We start from the raw sequence: 23121 nt of genomic DNA, 5'->3' as shown, positions 1-23121 counted from the left end.
CTGTTCTCTGCCTTCTCGGAGCGAAGAACAGAAGGTGTTCGGGTCTCTTTGGGGTCTGAAGCTCATGCAGCGTTTGGGAGGCTGGTGCCTGGTGTGGGGCTGTGCCAGCAGCGTTGTCCCTGACCCCCCATGGCCAGCCCTGGGCCGTTCGTTTCCAGCAGTGACCCACCTTTCCTTACGCAGCCCCGGTGCCGCCCGCGTTCCCGCTCACGCCTCCGCCTCGACGGGGAGCCAAGTCCCCTTCGTCTCTCGGGCGGAAAAGGTTTATGTTGCTCCATGGATGGGAAATCTCTTTTATATCCCTGGGAGTTCACTGGGAACCGATCCTGGTCAGCACCGGGGCTGTGGTGGGCTCCGTACTTTCGCCCAGTTCTCCCCAGTTTGGAGCTGCAGGGTATTTTATGTAGTTTAAAAGCTGCGTGCGATGGCCGGGGACAGAGCGGGTGTTCCCTCGGAGCGCAGAGCACACCGAGCCCCGGCTGTCGTCTGTTCTGGAGTGGCAGCTTTCTCGGGTTGATCACAGGTTTCCCATTATTTGATGTCTTTAATGGAGCCGAGTGGTTAAATGAAAAATCTCAGATTTTCTTGGAAAAGAAAAAGAAAGAAAACAAATTACTTTGAGCATCAGAAAGGTCTAAACTCCTGGCTTTGAAGATTTACGGAAACAGGAAGTGAATAAAAAAGATCCTATATTTATTTGTATGTTAAAACGTCGTAAGTTTTGATGTTGCACTTCAGATTGTTTGCTCTTGGGCTCAGCAGTAAAATGACCTTGCTGGTAGTGTAGCTGCCAGCCCCATCCCTGCGCCAGGGGTGCTGGCCCAGTGTTACCCGGCATTTTCTTTGGCATTTCAAGATGTTTTAGTGCTGAAAAAAAAAAAATCGTCTGTGAGTGCCTTTCCCCCCTGCCTGTCTGCCTTCTGCTGCTGCTCCCGTGGGAAGGGCAGGGACGGTGTCAGGCGATGGGACCAAGGATGAGGAGGGCTGGGGCTGCGAAGGGAAAACCCAGGAGGGGATTACGGGTCCTGGTGCAGCGGGATGTTCCCTTTCTGCTGAACCGGCCAGAGGGACCGTCCCAGTGACGGTGCTTCCCTGGGCATCGCTGGCCAGAGCCACCGCAGAGGCGGCACTGGCTTTGTCTGGCCGCTGGCCGGGGCAGAGCTCCCCGGGGAGGTGCGGGAGATGCCCTCCCGCTGCTGCTGAAGCTGCAGCTCCACCTGCGAGTGCCTTTGGGCTGAATTCAGGGTTCTCCGTCCCTGACAGAGACTTCACCTTCCCGGAGAAACTTGGGAACACGCAGTAAATGGCTCAGCTGCCACATTCCCCAGCTCCAGCCCAACCAAGTGACAGCGGAGCCAATAAACTCCGCAGTCGCTGAGAAAACCTTTGGCATCTTAAAAACAAGACTCAAGACTCCTGAGCTGATCTGGTGGAACGCAGTTTTGTAGCTCTTCCTTCCCAGGTATGCCAGACATGCCAGGAATGCCGCGCATCCTGCCTTATGTCGGTAGCGGGGGGCTGTCGCGCTGGGGTGCAGGTTTGCTGCCAGGGGAAGGTGTTCCCCCGAAGCCCGGACTTTCCCGGTGACATCAGATGCGCTCCTGGCGGGTCAGGGGTTTGGAGCAGGCCTAGAGCAGGGCTGCCGGCGCGAGCGTGGCAGGGCTGGGATCAGCCGGGAGCGAGAGCCTGTCCTGTTGGGCTTTGTACAGCGGCGAGGGGCATGGCTGCTCCCCGGGGGCTTGCAGAGCCCAGAGCCCCGGCCGGGGAGGCACGGGGTGGGTGTCAGGGCCGCGGCTGTTTCCACGGGACGCTTGGTCCCTGTCCTTGTGCCTGGACCCACCAGGAAAAGGAGCGTTGGCGAGGGTGCCCTGAGCATCCCTCCAGCACTGCGGGCTCGGGGCTCTCCGGGGTGAGGGTTAATTTCTGAGGGGGTGCGGTACTCCTGACTTCAGAGGATGAAGCTGGGGCCAGCTCGGGCGGCAGCTGGGCCACTGTAGCCATGTTTGTTGTGGGCAAATGGTGGTTGTTTGCCCAAGGCATCGGGCAGTTGAAGCACAGAGATGTGTGTATCACTGGGGCACCGTGGCCGAGCGCAGCCGAGCGCGGGGCTGTGCAGGCTGCAGGGTGGGATGACCGGTCAGCACGTCGTATCCGGGCCCCGGGGCTGTGTGCAGGAGTTGTAGGGGCACGTGCCACTGCCAGACGGGGCATTCCAAGAGGCAGCAGTTTTCCTGCACACCGTGTGTTTGCCATCAATAAATACACGTATGTATATGTTTGCTGTTACGTTACCGTCTCGGAGCAGTTGGGACCCCTGGGCAGCAAGCGTCTTTCCAGTGCAGGAAAAAGAAAGGGAAGCAAATGGTGTGGAAATGCATAGCAAATTGGGATGCAATAGGCAGCAGGGCTCTGCCTGCTGCGTGACCCCCAGCCCCGGGGAGGGGGGCGGTGGGGAATGAATGACTTGGGGATGGGAGGGCGGGGGGAGATGCAGCGCTCGGCGGAGCGGGGATCTCGGCTGAGCCCAGCCGTGCGTCAGGCAGCAACTGTGTCCACTGGCACAGACCGGTGCCCGGTGTGCCAGCGCGGCCAGGTGGAGCTTTGTCTGTCAGGTGGAGAGGTTGGGTGGTGAATGTGCACAAGGTGTGAGGTGTGGCGGGAAGGGCTGGGAAAAGCTCAAAGAAGGACACGCAACATTTGACGGTGTCTTCTGGGTTCCAGGGTTTACCTGGGGAGGGGCTGGGCCGCTGGCAGTTCCCAGACTGGGGAGCAGGGGGTTGGCAGCTGGTTTAGGCTGTCACAGCTCTGTGTGTCTGGGGGTTAAACCTCCTCATGCCCATGGGGGAAAGGATCCGTCTCACCCGTCCGGCCTGGGACTTCAAAGCTTGGCAGGGGGGAGGAAAGGACTGGAAGGTTTAATAAGTGTGTGACGCATCTCCAGGGCATCGCTTGGAGCAGCCCGTGGTGTTCTGGTGGAGCTGGAGCTGCAACGGATGCTGGGGAGCACCCGGGCCAACGGCTGCTGGGTGCTGGGGAGCACCCGGGCTCGGCGGCTGCCCCGGGGCTGCCCCAGCCTTGTGTCCCTGAGAGCTTCGGCTGTGTCTGACTCCCGAGCAGCACCCAGGAGGCGATTTCCCCCCCCCGTGGAAGCCGCCGAGGCCTTTCACGCCGAGACCCCCCGGCAGTTTGCGGCGGCTGCCGGAGCTGCGCGAGCGGCCGGTAACTCCGGGCACCAAGAGTTTAACGGCCAGCGAGATGCTCCTGGGCGGGGGGGTTATCCTGAGCTGCTCCCCCCGCCCGCCCCGCCGGGGCCGGGCTCTCCCGGGGGGCGCCGGGCGCTGAGCGCGGCTCGGGGGCCACCGCCCGCCCGCTGCCGGTACTGCCGCCGGGACCTGCCGCGGGACGGAGGGGCTGGAGCAGGAGCCGAGGCCGGTCCCGGCAGATTTTGTCAGACGGGGGAGGTTGGGCGGCCGGGGGGGGCAGCGGCTGGGCGGGGGAGGCAGAGGGAGAGGGTCTAGGGGAGGGATGGAGAAGCGGGGCCGGGTCTCCGCCAGGGAGGGGGATCCTCCCGGTCCCTGCCGTGCTCAGAGACACAAAGTCCGGAGGATGCTCTTGTGCTGGAAACGCGGTTGGGCTGAGGAAGCGCCATGTTCAACGCTTGCTTTTTGCTTTCCTCCCACTCCGAGTGAAAGTAGCTGCTCCAGGGAATGTCTGATGGCAAACTGTGATTCCAGGGGCACTGGAAATCTTCCCAGCAGGGACATGGCAGGGTTCAGTCTTCAGCCAGAATGGCATCTGCCTCGCGGGAGACCCTTCTGACGGAGCTGTGTCTCACCTAATCCCAGCCTGTTGAATCAGGAGCTCAATTCCCGCCCACAGCTGAGGCAAAATCCAGCTGTTAGGTAAGGATTCATGTCAGGAAGTCACTGTAAATTCCACATTGCCTGCGTGGGTCTGGGAACTAGACTGGGACCAGCCCTACGAGCATCCTGCTCTGTACCTGCTGCAGCTGACTGCCGGGCACCCTGGGGACGCCCGGCACAAGGTGTGTGTAGCCTGGCAGTGCTGGGCCGTGAGCTCTGCAGGCTCTGACTGCTGGGATCTCTGGATACCAGCTTTGCAACCGAGCTGGCTGCTTCTGTCCGTAAAACAGGCATCGTTGTACTGATCTGTGCAGACAGTCCCAAGGTCGCCAGCAGGATGACTGGGAAAGTTGCTATGCACTATTATTATTAATATTATTTTAAATAATATTTGCGGCGCTGGCCGGTGCTGCTCCCCTTTCGGAGCCTCCCCGTTGTTTGCTGCCGGGCTGTTTGCACTGCGTGCTGCTGGCCTGACCCCCACCCCCAGCAGGGTTTCAAGCCAAACATTTTCTTCCTGTTTTTCCGAGTGGAGCGTGCGTCTCTTGTTTCATCTCGTTGGGCGATGCAGGGAAGGCAGCACGAGCAAGTCTCTATGGCAACAGATGTTTATCGAGCCCCTAAGATGAGGCACAGGGTTGGGGAGAAGCACTCTGGCATCTGAGATGGGGTCTGGGGCAGCTGCCACACTAACACCCCACTGAAAGGGCCAGGACTCAGCTGCGGGACTGGGGGTCCTGCTCCCTGTCCCGTGAACCCCGGCCTGGCTGAGGGATCCTGGGCTGTTTCCTGCAGAGAAAAGTTTGGATTTGTATAAGGGTCTTTTGCATCCCGGCTGCCTCAGCCCCACTGTGGAGGAGATACTGGACGGGTGGCACGAGCTGGCACAGGCTCTGTTTGGCTCTGGGCTTGGAACCTGTGGGGCTGGGGGTTTGCCTTGAGCTGGGGGGTCCTGGCTGTGTCACTGCCACATCCCCTGTCTCTCCAGAACACATCAAGGATTAATGCCCAGGAGCTGTCAGGGCTGCAAACGGGTCGAGTCTCGTGAGTGCTGCTCTGGAGCAGTGCAGCCGGGGCCCATCCCGCCTGCGGCTTCTGAGCTCAGGGACCTGCAGGTGGTATTTCCCGTTTTTTTTGACAGCCGTAAGGGGCAGAAAATTTTGGTCAGACAAGTAGAATGGGCCTCAGGGCACACAGGGCTCTTGGAGTGGGGGCTGAAAACACTGATAGACTGTGGGATCCCTCTGAGGCTCCCAGGCCGGGCGGCTGCCTTTGCCGGAGCAGAGCTGGTTCTTCCAACACCGCTGCCGCAGCCAGCCCAGCCCAGTGGCCACCAGAAACGAGCTGGGCCTCTCTGTCTCCTCAGTGTGTTAAGGCTGTCCCTCTGTGCCAGGGCCCAGCACCATGTACAGGAGGCTCCTGGTGCACTCAGAACTTCCATGTGCTTTTAATTACTTTAGATGCTCAACAGGTATTAACTGTCCCTGTAAAAATCCAGAGTCCCTCTGCCTGAGGTGCACAGGGTGAGCTGTGCCTGGCGGCAGCGGCTGGAGAATGATGCAGCACGGGATTTCACAGATGGACGAAACCCAGAGAGACCAAGGTCAAAGGGGTATGTACCTGCCTGGACAAGAGCAGCTCCAGGGGGGGTTCTGGGTATCCTTAGAGTCACTTACCTTGGGGGTGGTTAGTATATTCCTCCCCAGCATCCCAGAACGAGAGCAATTCCCAGCACCGCTGGCAGCTTCTTGGCAGGAGGGAGAGGAGCACTTGAACCTGCAGCGCTGGGAGGAGTTTGGTGTCACTTGGTGCCCGGCTTCTGCCCAGGTGAGCAGCAGCCCCGTCCCCCTGGCACGCTGCGATACGGGGCAGCTTGTGCGGGGAATTTGGCACCCACAGCCACCCGCTCTGCTCCCTGCGGGATGACGCTTGGCTGGCCCCAGCACTCTGTGCATCTCCTGCTGACCGCTATGGGCTGTGAGCAGCTTTGTGGTGGTGTCAGGGTGTTCAGCCTGGAGAGGAGAAGGCTCCGGGGAGACCTTCCAGTGCCTAAAGGGGCTACAGGAAAGCTGGAGAGGGGCTTTGTACAAGGGTGTGGAGTGACAGGACACGGGGCAATGGCTTTAAACTGAAAAAGGGGAGATTTAGATTGAATGTAAGGAAGAAATTCTTCCCTCTGAGGGTGGTGAGGCACTGGCACAGGTTGCCCAGAGAAGTTGTGGCTGCCCCATCCCTGGAAGTGTCCAAGGCCGGGTTGGATGGGGCTCTGAGCACCCTGGTGCAGTGGAGGGTGTCCCTGCCCACGGCAGGGGGTCGGGGGTAGATGACCTTGAAGGTCCCTTCAGCCCGAACCGTTCTGTGATTCCGTGACGTTTCTACCCCTTTGCAGCGAGACCCTCCCAGTAGCCGCGGCCGGGGCCGGGGGGGCTGCGCGCTGCCGGGGCGGGGCGGGGGGGCACGGATGGGGCGGGGGGGCACGGACGGGGCTGCTGGCCCGGAGCGGCGGGCGGCGGCCGCCAGGTGTCGCTGTCCCCGCGGGAATCCCGGCGCAGCGCGGGCAGCGGCGGCCGCACGGAGCCGTCGGGGGGCTCGGGGGCGATGCCCAGCAGCTGGCAGAGCAGGGGGGGTAGATGATGACGCTCTCGAAGGGGTCGAGCATCTCCCCCTGCGCGAAGGCCGGTCCTGCGGCGCGGAAGATGGTTTTCGTGCTCATGGCCTCGCTGTCGGAGCCGCGCTCCCCCCGGTTGAACTGCACCTGTATCTCTGAGAGGGGGAGAGGGGGTGAGTGCCCCAACCCTTCAGCCCCCTGGCACGGCCTCTGGCACGCAGCACGCACCCACGCAGCAGCAGTGCCGGACACTTCCTCGTCTCCTGCACGCGACTCTCGCGTGCCGCGGTCTGCAGCTGCGGGGCGTAACGGTGTGTTTGGTTTCTTTGAGTTTTTGAAGTTGATCTAATAATGTTAAACTTCGCAGAAGCTGGCGGTGCTGCCTAGACACAGCTCTCAAGCAATTAACGTCTCGCGTGTTCCCTCCCTAAATGTCAGCACATCCGAATTTCGTTTTACTGCTGGCCTTGACTTTGGGCCTTCCCTGAATGCCGGGCTAGGAGAGGACCCTACGGCTGATATTCTGGGTTCATTTGAATCCTGCTCCAAGACTTCTGGACCCTTTTTTGTCTGAGCAGCACAGAAGGTCTTTACAGAAAGAGCTGGAATTTCCATCTGTTTGTAGGGACAGCAGTCAACACGAAGGCATAAAGCCAGGTAGGTACTGGGGTGCCGTAAGGACAGGAGGAGAGAGGCAGATGCCCAAAACACAGTGAGATATGTCTGTGCATACAGCTTACCCCATGGATCACATGTCCTGGATCTCTGTACAGCACGAGCGGGGTGATCTGGGAATGGCTGGCGTAGTGGAATCTCCTCGGAAAGTCTTCTTTCTTGTACACATGTAACTTTGGGTGGGCATTTTTCAGGACTGAATATACATGCTCTAATGTTCCTTCTTTTGGTAGCAATAGTCCATGCCTCGGAGGGTATGAAACCCCCGGGCTCGTCGTGCTCCCTAAGGAACCGGCTGAGGCCTCTTTAAGCAGGAAAGGGACAACCTGTTTCGTTAATACCTTAATGAAGCTGAAATGCATCTATTATTTTTTGCCGTTTTTAATTGAACGATCATGATTATTCCTGCCAGTGTCTGGGGGTTTCGTTTTTTTTGCGGGTCTGACTAGCCTGTTGTTTGCAGCGAGGCTGTTCGCTCGCGGCCACTAGAGATCGTGGCTCGCCTGCAGCTTCCCCTGCGCCGCGGCAGGCGGGCTCGGGCTGCGCAGGGTCCGTGCGTGGGAGGCCGCTGCCGCACTTGCCCGCCTCTGAGCCGTCATCCAGACGGGCAGGCTGCCGTTGTCCCACCAGCCGTCCTCGCCTTGCGTGCTGTGGTAGGGCAGCTTCTGACCCGTGCTGGTGTTGAACCACATGTTGGGAACCACCCCGTGGTTCTCCAGGTACCTCCCTGTCAGGAGAGACGGAGGAGGCGGGGGTGAGCCGGGCGGTGGTGGGGGGGTCTCACCACTGCGCTGGGCGCTGGGCTGGCTCCAGGTCAGCAGGTGGCTTCTGCCCCTCGTACCCCATCCTGGCTCTCCCTTTGCCTCTGCTTTGCCTTCTGCCTCCCCCTGCCTCGGACACGTGGGGTTCCCTGGGCAGGGAATGGGATGCTGGGGGACGCCTGCTCCTCTTGTGGGTGGAGGGATCCCAGGAGGGTCCCACCCAGACCCTGAGCAGGGCACCCTCACCCCTGGGGATGCCGGTGCCACCTGCGATTCCTCCTGCCCTCCTCGGCACAGATGGGGTTCGCCGTTGTCCTGCGTTTAACTGATGGCTTTGGTGTTTTCACTTTCTCCCTTGTTCACAGCCGGCGAGGTCAGCATGCAGCAGACATTCCCGTTAGAAACGAGAGACCTGCACTTTGTGCTATTACATTTCATGCTATTTTTATTATTCTGAAGACTGCACAGGTACTTCTGCACAGTATCACTGTCCTCCCCTGTATTGACAATGCCTCCCTGCCTGTTCTCATCAGCAGAATTCATTAGCATGTTCCACTCTTTTATGCCAAGGTTATTAATGAAAATCTTAAATAAGATTGGCTCCAGAATCGATTCTTCAGGAATTCCCCTGCTGCCCTCCCTCCAGCTCAACAATCTCCTCTCCCCATCACCTGCCGTCCTCCTCCTCGTAGCCCGTTACTTCCCCACGTTACAGATTTTGTGCTAATCTTTATCTTCTCCATCTTAACTAATGATTTCCCGTGTGGCACTGTATCAAATATGTTACCGAAGTCCAGAAAGATTAAATTTAGTGCACCTCCCTTGTCTAAAAAATAATTTATCTTATCAAAGGAGGCTATCGGGTCGGTCTGGTGCTATTTGCCTTTGATAAATACAGGTTCAGTTCTGTCCCTTTCTGCAACTATCGCCTTGTCCCTCGCTGTATTTCCAAAGTACAGCTGCCCTGGAGCTTCCCACGCTGCCGAGGCTGGACGGCTGCTTGACCAGTGCCCTCCACTGGTGCGTAAGCCTTAAATGTGCCCATCACCAGCCTGTGCCCTGTGCGGCTCCGCCTGGCTCCAGGCTGGCGCAGACTCACTGGTCAGCAGCGTGAAGTGGCACGGGCTGGGGATGGTGATGAAGATGGGAGTCATGTACCACGCCTTCACCCCCTCCGCAGCCATAGCATCGAGGTTGGGGGTGTCCACCTCCTGGTCCACCGAAAGCCATCGAAGGACACCAGGAGGAGTTTGCCACGGTGGGATGATGGAGAATCAAATTGCAAATTTTCAGGAGTGCTGCTTGAATTTCAGCTGTGTGACCCTGGAGATCCGTTCCCAGCATGGCCTCAGCTGCTCCTGGTGATGGTGCTGATGAGCTGGGCGATGCCTGGGCAGGGCTCCACAGGTGGGACTGGTTGGAGGGAGGGAGGGGGATTGGGAGGTGCTTTATAAAAGCCCACATGGCCCTAAGAGCTGTTTTGGTGCTGCTCTGCCTGAGTGTGGAGGGAGGAAGCGCTGGGAAGTGGAAGGACAGCGGAGACCTGGATCTGGGCCACCTCAGAAGAGGTAGGATGTGTTGGGTCTGTGGGTGGGTGGGCGGCTGCTTCCCCTGGAGAAAGGCTGAGCTGCAGCCTTCTCTGCTCCCCAGGGATAGCCCCTCCCAGGGTGTTTGAGGGCAGGATTGTTGCAGGCTGGAAATGGTGCACTTGGACATGACATAGAGGATGGGTTGGTGGAAAGCAGGGAGGTGTTTGTCTCTTGCTCGCCCCTGGAGTAGCTCTGCTCTGTAGGGCAGCTGCACTGTCCCAATGGTTGGGGCATTGCACACGCAGCCTGTAAGAAAAGAGGGGGAGGAAGGGAAGGGGGGCACAATGGTGGCTGGGAGAGGGAGGAGAGAATTGAGCGACGTGGCTGGAGATGCCTCGGTTTGTTCTTTGCACTACGCCTGGCTCCTTCATCTGTTGGGTGCAGCTCAGATGGGGGGCGCGTGCCTGCGGGGCTCCTCTCGGCTCCCAGCCTGAGCACCAAGGGCCTGGATAAGCTTGTTAGTGTCCCTGAGATGTCTTGTGCCAGGACCTCATGGTCAAAGCCGTAATGCTGCCCTGGAGAGCAAAACCAGGAGGAGCTCCACAGCTGAGGGGGTTTGGAGTGACTGTGGGGAGGTACGTGGGGCTGTAGAGTGTTGGATGGAGCTGTGGAGTCTGCAAGCTGCTGGGGACTGGATGCCCCTGGGATGGTTTGGTGGGGTTGGTGGGTGTGGGGCAGATCCTATTCTGCTCCTTGTGGGGTGTAATGGAGAGGCTGAGGGTGGCTCTTGGAGAGGAGGCTGCTCTCAGGTGGAGCTGACACCTGGGTTTGCTCACACCTGCTGCTGGCCGGGGAGATTCTGTGCTGATGTGGGTGTGCAAGCTGCTTTGTCCCTGGTGTGGGCAAGGAACTGGGATGCGGGTGAAGAAAGCGCCGATGGCTTCAAAGTCAGGGCAGAGCAGCAGTGGCAGCATGCTGTGCGAAATCCAAAGCCAGGAGCAGCCCTGGCCTTGGCCTGAGTGCTGAGGCAGATGGAGGGAGGAAGGTGCTCCAGCCAAGCAGCTTGTAAAGGCTGGAAAAGAGGGAAGGAGGTTGGAAAAGAGGCTTTGGTTGCTGTGGGGGAGCTCCTCCGGCAGGGCCTGGATGCCTGTACCAGGAGTTTGGGTCTGACCCCCTGGAGCGGCTCCTGAGAGCCCCGGGGCTGTGGTCTGAGGTGTCACTGCCAGGCTGACCACGGAGTGGGATGTGGTGGGCGCCACGGGGACCCCCTGCATCGCACTGTTGGGCACCCTCCTGGAGCGTCCCCCTGGCCTGGGGGGGCCGTTTGCCCCCTGCCCCGTGCAGGAGCTGCTGCGCTCGCTGCTGGGGGGGGGGGCAGCGGCAGGAGCGTGTCTTGCACAGCCCACGGTCCAGCGGTGCGCAGGGCTGGAGTGTGTCCCGTGCTCCAGGAGCAGCCTCCTGGGATCAGGGTTATGATTTCAGCCCCGGTGGGAGAAGGGAGCCCACCCCCCGGGGGGGACCTCGGGGACAGCCGCTTTCCTCCTGCTCCTCACTGACACGTACTGAAACTCTGCCTCAAGCATCAACCGCGGGCTCTAATGCCCTTGAGACATCACGACCTATGTGCCTGGTCCCCGAAGGCTGCCCTGCACAGAGATGGGCGCTGCTCTGCTCTGCCGGCTTGGCTTGGATCAGGATGTGCCCATCAGGTGTCAGCAAGTGTGGGAAGGGGAGCAGCAGGGGTCAGGGTTGAGGGTGACAGCCTTGCAGGACCTGTGAAGCGAGCACAGAGCTGGAGATCAGTGCTGGGGTCGGGCTGGCTGGAGATGCTGGGTGTTTGGTGGAGCCCAGGGCAGTGGCGTGGCAGGACCTCGGTGCCAGGGCTGAGTCAGCTGCAGTGCTGTCTGCGAGACCCGCAGGTTGTGCCCACTCGCTGCCTGGGGCTGTCTGCCTTTGCGAGCGCTAAATTTGCTCATGGGTTGAAAATCAAGACTCTTTCCTGAGGAAGCCCCATGTGTGGTGACTCAGCCAAGTGCTGGCACCACCCGGACGGGCTCCAATGCGCTGGGTCAAGGGGGGCACTAGGGCATCTCTCAAGGTTGGGGCTTGGACAAGCCCTGACGCAGCAGCAGCTCTGTTTACCTGGGCTGGTGCAACACCTCCTTGGGAGGGTGACCTCTTTGCCATCTAGTTTGTGCTTCTTTCATGGGCAGCCCTTGGGGAGCAATCCAGCACGGTGTTCCAGGTGAGGAGAGGGGCACAGGGATGAGAGCAGTGAGGAAGACTGCTTTGCAGCTGTCCCTTCTCTGAGGAGGCAGCTCTGTCGGGCAGCGAGGGTGTGAGTGAGGCTTTGCATGTCTCTTCTGCTCTGGCTGAGCTCCCCAGGATGCCCATAGCCCTCTGCACCCTCCTGGGCTGGGCCCACACCAAGGACCAACACCTGAAGTTCCTGCAGCCTGTGGTCTGCAGGACAAAGGCCCCTGGCTAAACCCTTGCTGTTGCTCTCCACAGCCAAGTGATGTCCCTGGAGGGTGACGAGGGGCTCCAGTCCCTTCTCTTCCCTGCCAGCAGCAGTCCCATCCCCGCTTGCACCCTTATCACTCCTGCTCGTGTCCAGTTCGGAGTCTGTGGTGCTTCTCGGGGCTCAGCACTTGGTTTTGCAGCAGGCTGGGGCTGGGCTCCTTTCTCTGCTCCCAGTTGGGGGTCTGAGCCCCGAGGAGCAGAGCAGGGTCAGCCCAGTCTTGTGGCTGCAGCCCGGCCCTGCTCTCCACCTGGGACCCCTCCTCTGCCGCTCAGTGAAACCCGGTATCGACCGCTCTGTCGGAGCCTGGGGCTCTTTCTCAGCTTGCTCAGCTAATGGCTGTGTCTGCCTCCCATTGATCTCAGCACCAGAGCTCATTGATTAAGTACATTTCTTATTGCGCTTAATGGGGTTTTACTCCTTTCTGTGCTTTCCTTGTGCCAGATGCTCACTCTGTGCTTCTGCCTGTCGGGGAGGATTCCTCTGGTCAGAGAAACGTCCCTCCCCTGTGCTGGCCCTGTTCTCCTTCCCCTGGTCACCACCTCTGCCCAATTGCCCTTCCTTCTGCTTTCCCTGCCTGCCTCTTCCTCCTGGGCCAGGGCAATCCCTCTGCCTTCCAGTTTTGTCGCTTGGTCCCTGCTCCCACATGCTCCTTCCAGGTCTGGTTTTCTCCTGAGCAAAGCAACAAGGCAGCCGTGGTTCCCAATGCTTCACGGGGCTGTGAGCCTCCTGGGACCCCCTGTCCTGTGCCCTGCCTTTGCATGGCTCCTTCTGCATCTGGCCAATGCCTCCGCTGCACTGCCAGGGACTGGGCACTAAACTTCTTTCCAGCCTGGTTGTGCCTCCCTCCTCACTGTGGTGTCCCCCCAGCTTGCCAGAGCCCACCACCTGCAGGGCTGTCCTGCCTTGCTGGGGTGGTCCTGTTGCCCTGCTGGAGTACCTCGGCTGTCTGGGGTGCAGCTCACTAGGAGCGTCCTGGATGTGTCCTACAGACAGCACAGAGCTTCTCGAGAGCCGGGAGGGCTCCTGCCTGCTGCAGGCTTGGCCGGGGGGTGCCAGTTTCTCTTGCTGTTACTGCCTGGGGCTGGTACCAGATGAGGAGAGGGATCAGCTGGTGTCACCCACCTGGGGCAGACCCTCCCTGTGGGGTTAGCTCTGACTTTTCTGCAGCAAAAGGGCTTTGTCAGTCCATCAACCGCAGCAGCCCTGCCCTGCTGTGCTGCCTCTGCCAGCAGGCACCAGCCGGGGCACGGTGTTTTCCTTTGCCTCCCCCCGCACAAACACCTTCACACTCAGCACGCACTGCATGTTGCCTCGCTCTGTGCCTCACCTCCTTTCAACTCTCTTGCATGCATCATTCAAAAGCCATAACATTATTGGGCATAAAATATTTACTTAACTGAGCTTTTTGCAAATATTCCCCTCCATTATTTTTCCTCCTTTTGGGAGCAGACACTGCTGCTCCTGTGCTCTCAAATGGCTTCTCTTAAATAATACAACAAGAACATACGAACACCCAGTAGCCTTTTTCTTTCTCTTGAAATACCCATAAATATCACGGTGTCACCAATCCATTACAGCTACACCGGGATGGCGGCTCAGGAACACCCGGTAGCCTGGGCCCAGCCTTGCTGCTGGAAGAGGGACAGGGAGGGAGCGTAAATACATGAGAAGATCTGACATGATGCAGAGTATTAATATTAATTAAGAAATGCTCCTTTCAGAAGGGACATGTGAAGCTTAGCAGAGGGAGTGTGGGACTGAGCATTCCCAGGCTGGTCCCAGCTAGGATGCTGGGCTAACTGCTCGGAATAAAATTCCCTACAGCAGCTAAATGGCAGGTTCCTGGGAGGCCAGTGTGGGGCATGGGGATGCTGTGGGACACTTCCCACAGCAGGCAGTGGGACAGTGCCTCTTGGGGATCAGGATTAAATTATTTTAGGAGTTTGAGAAAGCTGGGAAGGGAGGATGTTTTCTCAGCAGCAGATGTGTGTGGGGGTGCTGAGCACCTTCTTCCCTGTGTATGACGGCATCTGGCTCCACATCCATGGCTTTCCCTGCCATGGGTGGGTGCTTGGGTGATGGTGGCTCTTCCCGCTGTGGGGGCACCCGTGTCACCAGCTGGGCTGTGCTGCACCCGGCGTGGGGCTCCCTGAGCCCTGCCAGGCCTCACTGGGGGGGTCTGGCTTCTGTGCTGTGGGGTGCACCGTGCCCAGATTGGGGGTCCCAGCTGGGGGGTGCACTGTGCCCAGATTGGGGCTCCTGCCTATGGGGTGCGCCGTGCCCAGATGTGGGGTCCCGGCTGAGGGGTGCGCCGTGCCCAGATTGGGGCTCCTGCCTATGGGGTGTGCCGTGCCCAGATGTGGGGTCCCGGCTGGGGGGTGGGCGGGGCCGGGGGCGCGCCCCGCCCACCCGCGGGCCCGGCGGCGCTGTCCGTGGTGCTGACGGCGGCCGCCGCTGCGCGCTCCCGCGGCCGCTGCGCGCTCCCGCTGCTCCTCCCGATCGATTCGCGCGGGTCTGTCCATACGTGCCCCGGGGCGATCCTGCCGGACCCCCTCCCCGCAGGAGGGGGCGGCCTCCCCCGGCCCTGCCGCAAAGGCTTCTCTGATCTTCGTGGCTCTGGCCAAACGCTCATGGGGTGCTCGGGCTCTTCTCTCTGGGAAGGTGTAAAGTCATCTCAGAAGGAGGAAAAACTGCAAATGGCAGGAAAAAAGCCACATAGAGAACGTTGCTGCAGCGAGAAAAAAAGAATAATCAAAGGACCCTGTTCCCGTGTGCAGGTGTCGTCATTGTCCTTGTGTGATCTGAGCCTTTGGGATCTCACTGCCTATGAAGACACAAGGAGTTAAATAAAATGTACTGGGAGGAGGGCATGGGGCTGTACCTGCAGTTGTGACTGCCACCCAGGAGAGCTGGGCTAGGGAACCGTGAGTTTAGTATCCAATCTGCCTGCACTGGTCTCGCTTGCGAGCTGTCACCAGTACCAGCTGGGACAGTTTAGATCTAAAGCTGATGGAGTGGTAGGAGAATCTTACAGTGGGGGCGGCTGGGTGGCAAAATGGCAGATAAATGTTGCCGAGTCCAAGTAAATACATCCTTAACTACAAAAACATGAAGCTGGCCTTTAATTTAATATTTCCTACTCAGGAAAAGAGACCTCACAGGCGCTGAGGGTAGTGCTATGAAAATGTCATCTCAGTGCCCAGTGTCAGTCAAATAAGGCAAATTGCTTGTTAGTAGGGATTAGGAAAGAGACTGAAAACAAACCAGGCAGCAGCATTATGCCAAGGTACAACACGCTGTGTCGCAGTGCAAGTGCTGTGTGCGGTTTTGGTTGCCCAATCACGAAAAGGAGGTAGCTGAACTAGAAAAGGTAAAGAAAAGGATGACAAGGCTGATCAAAGGCACTGAACAGCTTCTGTGCGAGAAGCAGCTAATAAATTAGGGCTCTCTTGGTTAGGAGAGAGACAATGGAGGCGATACAGAGTTTTCTGTGAATTCAGGAGCAGTGGAAAGGCGAGTAATAGGAAATAGATATTCGCTATTTCCCATAAATAGATGGCATCAAATGAAACAATTGGGCAACAGGTTTAAAACATAAATGAAGAGAAGGTTTTTCTTTTTTTCGTGCCGTGCTTAATTACGCCGTGGAACTCGGCACTGCGGGGCGGTTCAGGGACCCACCGCCCCCGGTTGAGAAAGCAATCAGACAGGTTCGTGGAAGGCGGCTGCATTAGCAGCGATTAAGCGCGGCGATGCCGATGTGAGGCCCAGCGGTGGCTGCCTGGCAGGTGGCTGCAGCTCATCTTCCTCTCCCAGGGCGGAAGAGTTGGGCACGTGGGCCGGGACCGGCCCCATGGGTGGTGGGGAGGAGCTGGGGAGCAGAGATGGAGCCTGAAGCAGCTCCAGCCTGCGGTGTGCAGCCGGGGCCGGGCCATGGGCAGCCTGGCACACGCAGCCCCTGCTGCTCTGTCGTTCCCTCTCCTGCATTAACCCGCCGTGACCGTCCCTGCCCTGCCTGGAGCTCAGCTGCCCGTGGCATCGGTTGGCCCTGGCTTGGGACGTGCCTTTGTGTCACCGAGGGCTGTTTAAGTGTTTCCCTGCTACAGCCAAGCGAACAGACCTTTTCCTGTAATGCCGGCAAATCCCCGTTCCCGAGGAGCCGTTAATTGATTTCCCTCTCCGCCGCGGCTGCGCCGACACCGCCTGCCCGTGCTCTCCCTGCCCGCGCTCCCAGGCAGCGGCTGCGACGGCCAGATCCTGGAATTATTGATAAACACTCATCGGGGCTGGAGCCTGGTAAATTGCCAGCAACCCCAGCGGATTTCTCTCTTGCCAGCATCATTTTTCTTGATGACAGCATGTTCTGAAGTTTGTCAGGGAGGGGGCAGGGCGCAGGGCCTCCTGGTAACTTTTTTTTTCCGGTTTTATGCATCGTTTCTTTTAAAAGATCCCTGCACAAAAGGAGAGAGGAGAGGCTGGGAGCTGGTGCCTGCAGTTCTCTCTGCCCGCCAGCCTGTCCCCAAAGAGCTCTGGGCTGGATTCTCCTTCTCTGCTGAGCTTTCCCCAGGCTGGCATCCCCCCTCGCAGGGCAGCCCGGCTCTGCCCTCCCGCTCAGCGCCCTTCCAGGCTCAGGGCTCCTTGACCCCGAGGTGCCAGATCGCTGCTGCTTCCTTCGAACCCTCTGCCCTTGCAGGCTGTTGTTACCCTGTGCCATGGCACGCACACTGGCGAGGATGCTGGGCCATGCTCTGAGCAGGGAAAGGAGCCAGTGTGGGCACAGCAGCTGGAGCAGGACATCCCTCTTCCCAGCCAGGACAGTCCTTGTTGCCAAGGAGGCCGGCAGTGGGCTTGGTGGGCCCTGCCAGCAGCCTGCCCACCCCAGGGGGCAAAAATCAACTGCAGCACCTCCCATGGCTGGTCTCTGCCAACCAGCGAGGCTTTGCTGGGGCGGTGCTCCATGCCCAGCTGATGCAGGGCATGCGAACACGCGTGGTGTGTTGGGTCTGTAGCTGTTGCTCTTTCTGGAGCTCGGAGCATTTTTCTCTCTGCTAGATCTGCTAATTAGTGAGAGGTTGTGGATCAGGAACAGAGGGAAATGTCCTTCTGTGGTTCTGGCACTAGAAATAATTGAGCCATTTTTCACCTATGGCCAATCTAATTCTGTCCACATCTTGATTTTTCTCTTAATAGCTTGGGGATACTGTTGGCAGCCGTGGGATTCACAGCCATGTCCAAGCTTTTCAGTAATCGCCTGGATTTTGTGCTCTCTTGCTAAGTGGTTGCTGGTTTCTTCTCAGTTTTCGCTTAAGCTCCTCCAGGGGTGGGGAAGGAGCTCGTTTTGTCACCTCTGTGCTGGTATTCCTCACTCCCACTCCTGGGGCAGCGGTGCGGGACGGTGCACCCGGTGCGACTCCTCAGCAGCAGCCACACGTACCCGGAGCCATCGCTCGGATCTGGTCCCTATCCCTTTCCTGCCCTGCAGGAAAGCGTTCCTGCCCCTGCCAGTGGCTCCTGGCACCCCAGGCTCCCCAGACCCTCCCCTCGGTGCACAGAGCATGTCCTGCAGTGGGAGATGACGGGAAGTGGCTCCTTTGGCTACCGTGAAATGGGAGGCAGCCCCAACCTGTGCTCACAGCGTCGGTCCCACTAGGCAGGGCTCTGCCCACTGGCCCACAGGGCACCGCAGCAGCGGCTGATCCTGCCCTGTGCCCGCCGAGCGCGTTCCCGCACACTCTGGTGCTCCCAAACCAGCAAACACCCCAGTACAGTTGTCATGGAAATTAGAAAGTGTGTCTGCGGGAGTTTCCCTGGCGTGGGGCTCTGAGTTCCCGGCGGTTCATATGCCAGAGCCTCTTGCCATGCTGATGTGGGAGCCTCTCCTGGGGGGCAGCTGGGGGGCTGGGGCTCGTGCCATGATCTGCGGCCCCGGAAAGCGGAGATTCCCCGGCTTCGCCCTGTCCTCCATGACCGTCCCTCCGTGTCTGTCCGTGTGCAGGCAGCTGTGTGGAGATTTGATTGTTTTCTTCTTTATAACATTTTATTTTTCCAATGTTTATGGGCCATGGGATTGGAAGTGAAGCATCTACTTAATTGCTGTCAGGCACGGAAATGGGTTATAAAGTTGCCAAGGGGAAAAATAGATCACTCTGGGGTAAATGCAGGGGAGCAGGGCTGGTGCGAAGAGGAGGGGGGAAGAAAGGCTGTGGGTGGGAAGAGATGAGGGGGGAGGAGGGGACAGAATGGGGGGGCTGGCTTGGGAAGGGATGTGGGGGGCTTGCCTTGCCCCTGAGTTGTGTGTACCAGGCACCTTCTGTGCTGGGCACCTTGCCTGGCACTGAGGGGTGAAACGCTTCCCAGGAAGGAAAGGTCTGTGCTGGAACACCCTGGGGCTGGCTCACCTCCTCCCCACCGTGCTCTCTTTTGCTTTAAACATCATTGTTCCATGATTGTGGTGTTTCCAGACACGTCCTGATGCCACTGACTGTGCAAGTGCCTTCACTGGGCTGAGTGCGAGGCTGTGCAGGGTGTGCCAGGGCATGAGCGACCTGGCACCCTCCCTTGGGGGCTCTGCCCACGTCGCCCAGGATGGCAGCGTTCGCCTCCCAGTGCCATGAGCGGAGCTGCCGGAGTGCTCCCACCCTCCCCATTGCCGGAGCCTCCTGGCTGCCGCCGCTCCCATTCCAGGCTCTTGGCTTGCACCTCTCTTCATCTGCATGGCTTTTCTTGTTTCCTTCATTATCTCCCCCAGCCTGACCCTCCACCATGTCATCTCCATTGCACGGCTCCTCCCTCTCCCCGTTCGCCACATTACTGCTGCAAGGACTCACTTCCCCGTCTTTTAGTCTCAGCGCCGTACATAAAAGCGCTCTGATGGCCATGGCGTGATAGCAAAGACAGAACTTAATTTCACAGCATTTTCATATAATACTCCATAAAACTGCACAAATTTGCTGGAGTCCAAATCCATCTCATTATGCGGAGTCATTGGAAGGGAGGCTTTTACATTCTGGGACTCGGTGCGCGACTAGGGGATGGCACAGAAGAAGAGAAAAATAATTAATTAGGTGCTGCTCTGGATCTTTGATCCTGCCTGGCGAGGCACGTTAAATAAAATGCCTGGCTCATGAATAAACGCCGCGGAGCCCTGTTTTTCTGACCTCACTCAGAAAATTTTCAGCGAGGCTGAGGGGTGTGTGGGCAGATCCCCGGCCTGAGCCCGTGCCCCAGGAGCCGGGCGGGAGGAGAGGATGGAGCCGGGTGGGAGCAGCGGGCAGCAGGGACAGCCCCGCTGGCACAGTTACAAAAAGTGAAGCTGCGATGCCCTGGCAGGGTGCTGGGGATCACGACAGGACGAAGGAGCTTCCTGCTGTGGTCCCCACTATCCCCGTTGCTCCCAGAGATCCTGCCTGGCACATCCAGGGTCTTGGCCCTGCCCTGCTGGGAGAGGTGTCGAGGTGAGGAGCGGTGCCCACAGCGGGCTGGGGATGGAGCAGTGCCAAGGGTGCCGTGGTGACCCCCATGCTCCCCCCATCCCTTGCATTCTGATCCGGTCTCCATGCAGCTGCACCCGTCTCGCGGTGTTTGTCGGTGTGCTCGAGTTTCGTGTGGGGTTTGTATTTTTTGAGTAATGTGATTTGTGAGATGTAAGGGTCCAGCCATGCCAGGTGGGCGCGGGCTCTGCCAGGAGAAGGGGTCCCGGGGTTGGAGCTGCGCTCCGAGCCCTCGGGTGAGTTGGGAACGAGCCCTCGCGTGCTCTCGCCATGCTTTGCCCGGCAGCAACGGCTCTCTGCCCTGCCTGTCGTGTGGCCGGGACAGATTAGACTGGGCAGTGCCAACCTGGGCAGGGGAGCAGGAAGCCTCAAGGAAGCCTTAAAGCTTGGCTTTGTTCGCTGGCATCCCCCAATGTCCTGATATGGGAACGAGTCCCAGCCGGGGCTCTCGTGCCCTGATCAATGGGCAGTGCTGCTGCCCCGGGGCTCCTGTGCCAATGGGCAGAGCTGCTGCCCCGTGGCAGGGCGGTGCGGTGCTGGGCAGGTGGATTAAAAACGCACCAGCGAAGCAATGCTGTGGAGGAGAGAGCTTCGCTTCACCTCGCGCTGTTAATTAATCTCTGAGCCAATGAGGATGCTCTCATCTGGTCTTTACTTAATCCACAACCCAGAAATCCTCAAATTATGTCATTTGTTTGATACAGATGAAATTAATTACTCTGGGAAACAGGCAACAAGTTGCATTTCTGATGCCCCTTTATCGCATAATCAAATCTGCCAAGTGCTTTCCGTGCAGCCGCAGCGGCGGGGTCCTGCAGCGGGCACGGAGCACCCGGCAGCAGCTGCTGTAACTCCGGTGATGGGTGAGTGAGGCTGGGGGTCTGTGCAGGGGTGCTGGGGGTCTGTGCAGGGGTGCTGGGGGTCTGTGCAGGGGTGCAGGGTAGGTGGCTGCCGCATGTGCCTCTGCTCTCCCCTCTGAGCAGAGCCCCCGAGGAGCCTCCAGCAAGGGCTGAGCCACCCGCCTCCCCCACCGCTCCCTCCCGCGCCTGCCACCAGCCTCCCTCTTATTTATTACCTCTTATGGGGTCATAAATACAATTTGCAGGGCTTCTAGGGGATGCAGAGGGAGGGGTCCCCCCCGTAGCCCTCCCCGGGCTCTGCAGGATGAATCCCTCTGCCTGGTGACTTTGAGGAGGCGAGGGGAAGGTCCTCATCAGGATGGATCAGAAGAGCTGGGTACAGAAGAGCAGCGATTTTCTCTTTATTGGAGTTCCCGGGGAGAGGGAGAGCTGGGACGTGAGAGGCAAAGGCGACGGCAGCAGCTGCGGCAGCGCTGCGGGAGCGCGGCAGGGTGGGAGCGCGGTGCTGGCCCCGTGGGTGCTGGCCGTGCAGCCCGGGGGCCTCTGCTCTGCCTGGGGGGGGCCATGGGGCAGGGTGTGGGGTGGGCAGGTCAGGCACTGCCCTTCTGCCAGGAGCGTGGGCATTACGGCGCAGTAAGGGAGGGCAGCTGGTGTGCCACCTCCCCTGCCCTCACCCCTGGCATGGGGGTCGCCAGGGCAGGGGCTGGCTTTGCCTGTGCCCATTCCCTGCTGCTGCCCTTTGCTTTGGGCTCGGATGGTGCCTTTTTAATTGCCTGCTTGACAAACCTGGACAGACCATATGGTGCCCGCCAGCTGCTGAAGCCGCTGTCCCTTCGCCCTCGTGCCCATTGCTCGCTGCCAACCTGCATTCCCACGGTGCTGCCGACGCCCCGATGGGAGCAGCCCTGGCATGGCAGGAACCTGTGCCCACACCACCATCACCTGAGTCCCCGACACCTCCGCATCCCCCCCAAGAGAGGGCTGCAGCCGGAGATGAGCCCTCCCCTTCCCTCCTCCGCAGCGGTTCTCCCCTGCGCTGGGAAAACCCTCCAAGGTTTTTGCTGGAGCTTGTTGCGGGGGAGCCCGCGTGCTCCAGCACAGCTAGAGATCCTGTCAAGAGCACTAAAGACGATTCCCAAAGGCATCAGAGCAAAATTTGCAGCCCGAGCGTGCTCCCTCCTCCCGCCGCTTAGCCGCAGAACGCTGCTCCGGCATCGGGGCGGCCGGTGGCTCCGACCTCGGGCAGAGCGTGGCCCCAGAAGGGCTTTAATCAAAGCCTCTGGCCAGGAACGGGCTCTGCACTGGGGGACACATCCCCTCCCTTTTCAGGCTGGCTGGGGTCTGTGGGGAGGTCCCAGCCCTGTCCTGGTGGGTGGGTTTTCCGGAGGGAAAGCTTTACTGTAAGCGGTTAAGGCAGGTACCAGCTTACACATGACTAACATGTTAAGAGCTGTTGTAACAAAAAATCTATACTGGTTGTTTGCTAAAATGGCAGTAATGAATTGAAAAATATTACAAGCTGATCAAGGCAGCGATTCCAAGGCGTGGTGGGGCCCTTAGCCCGGCTCCGCAGCTCGCCTGGGTCACCAGACACACTAAAATCTATTTGGAGAAGATAGAAATGTAATTTCTCTCTGCCCTATCAATTTAAATAAATTAACTATTAGATTAGCTGCACTTAAAACAAAACAAGAAATCAATCCCGCCAGCCTGGGCTGCTATTAAACGCTGTTTTGCACCGCTAAACCTGTAATTGCCAAAGGTCCTGTGAAAGGAGAGCACCGGGCGAGATGCCGTGGGTGGGCTGGGTGCTCCTGGGGCAGGAGGGGTGCAGGGGCAGCGGCTGGGGGGGCACAGGCCAACCACCCTCCCTGAGCTCTTCTGCCCCTGCTGCTGCAGCAGAGAGGGGCTGTGGTCGGGGCTGACTGCTGGGATCTGCCCCGCACATCCCTGGGGATTGCCACCTTGGAAGCACCTAAAGGCCCAGGGCAGGTGGTCAGAGTGATGTGGGATCCCCCTGCACCCCTGCTTGCTTCACCGAGTGGGTGAGCAGAGCTGGATCCCTGCCCAGAGGGTGCTGAGCTGGTGTGCAGGCAGCCGTCAGGCAGAGTGGGATGGAGGCAGGGATGGAGGCAGGGATCCCCGCGGCGAGCTGGGAAAGGACAGGAGTCCCCGGGAAGGAGGGTGAGTTTCTGAAACAGCATTTCAGACATTGCTATTCCCTTTTTTTTTTTCCCCTGCTGGAATTGCTGTCTTGTGCAAACCTGCTCTAGCTCCTCAGATAAATTAGCATCCAGGGGAATTTTTTCCTACGTTTTGTGCAGTTGCATAAGAGGGAGGAACAGAGGAGCCCAAGTAGCAGGTCGCTTTGTAGGGAAGCATGAAAGAGCCGCAGACAGCTGCTGTCTCCCCGCCGCTAACACATCTCCTGCGTTCAGCTGGGTGAAGCTCCTGCCTGGGATCTGGGTGTATCTGGGATCTTCTGGGCACGCGTGGGCAGGACGGGGAGACTGGGGGGCACGCAGGTGGCGGGGGCTCTTCCCAGCATGGCTGGTCATCCCTCTCCTGGCTGTGGCCGGTGTTCCCAGGTCTCCCAGAGTGTGGCCCAGCAGCAGCATTCCCCACAGGCAGCCCCCAGCCCCGTCCCTCCCTCCAGGAGAAGGCAGCTGCCCAGCCCTTGCCCATGGCTGTGGGTCGCTGCCTCTTCTCCCCCTCTCCTGGGGGGATCGAGAAGCCCCTTTGCAAAGAGACCCAAGGAGGGTCTCAGGATGTGCCTGTGCAGGAGCTGGGGAAGCTGTGGGGGCTTCCCAG

The 23121-nt window shown here is 59.2% G+C and overlaps 1 protein-coding gene across 1 annotated transcript; it reads right to left on the bottom strand.

Moving 5' to 3' along the window:
• Positions 1-5550: 5550 nt before the first annotated feature.
• On the bottom strand, positions 5551-18838 carry ENPP7 (ectonucleotide pyrophosphatase/phosphodiesterase 7). The gene is given in 8 exon segments (XM_086624309.1): positions 5551-5639; positions 6346-6487; positions 6490-6624; positions 7212-7429; positions 7724-7873; positions 9007-9123; positions 9126-9205; positions 18660-18838. Coding segments are annotated over 8 exon segments (1110 nt in total).
• Between the last annotated feature and the right edge of the window lie 4283 nt (positions 18839-23121).

This window comes from Tauraco erythrolophus, chromosome 20 (assembly GCF_009769465.1).
Source record: "Tauraco erythrolophus isolate bTauEry1 chromosome 20, bTauEry1.pri, whole genome shotgun sequence".
Lineage (NCBI taxonomy): Eukaryota > Metazoa > Chordata > Aves > Musophagiformes > Musophagidae > Tauraco > Tauraco erythrolophus.
This window is presented reverse-complemented; position numbering and strand designations above follow the sequence as displayed.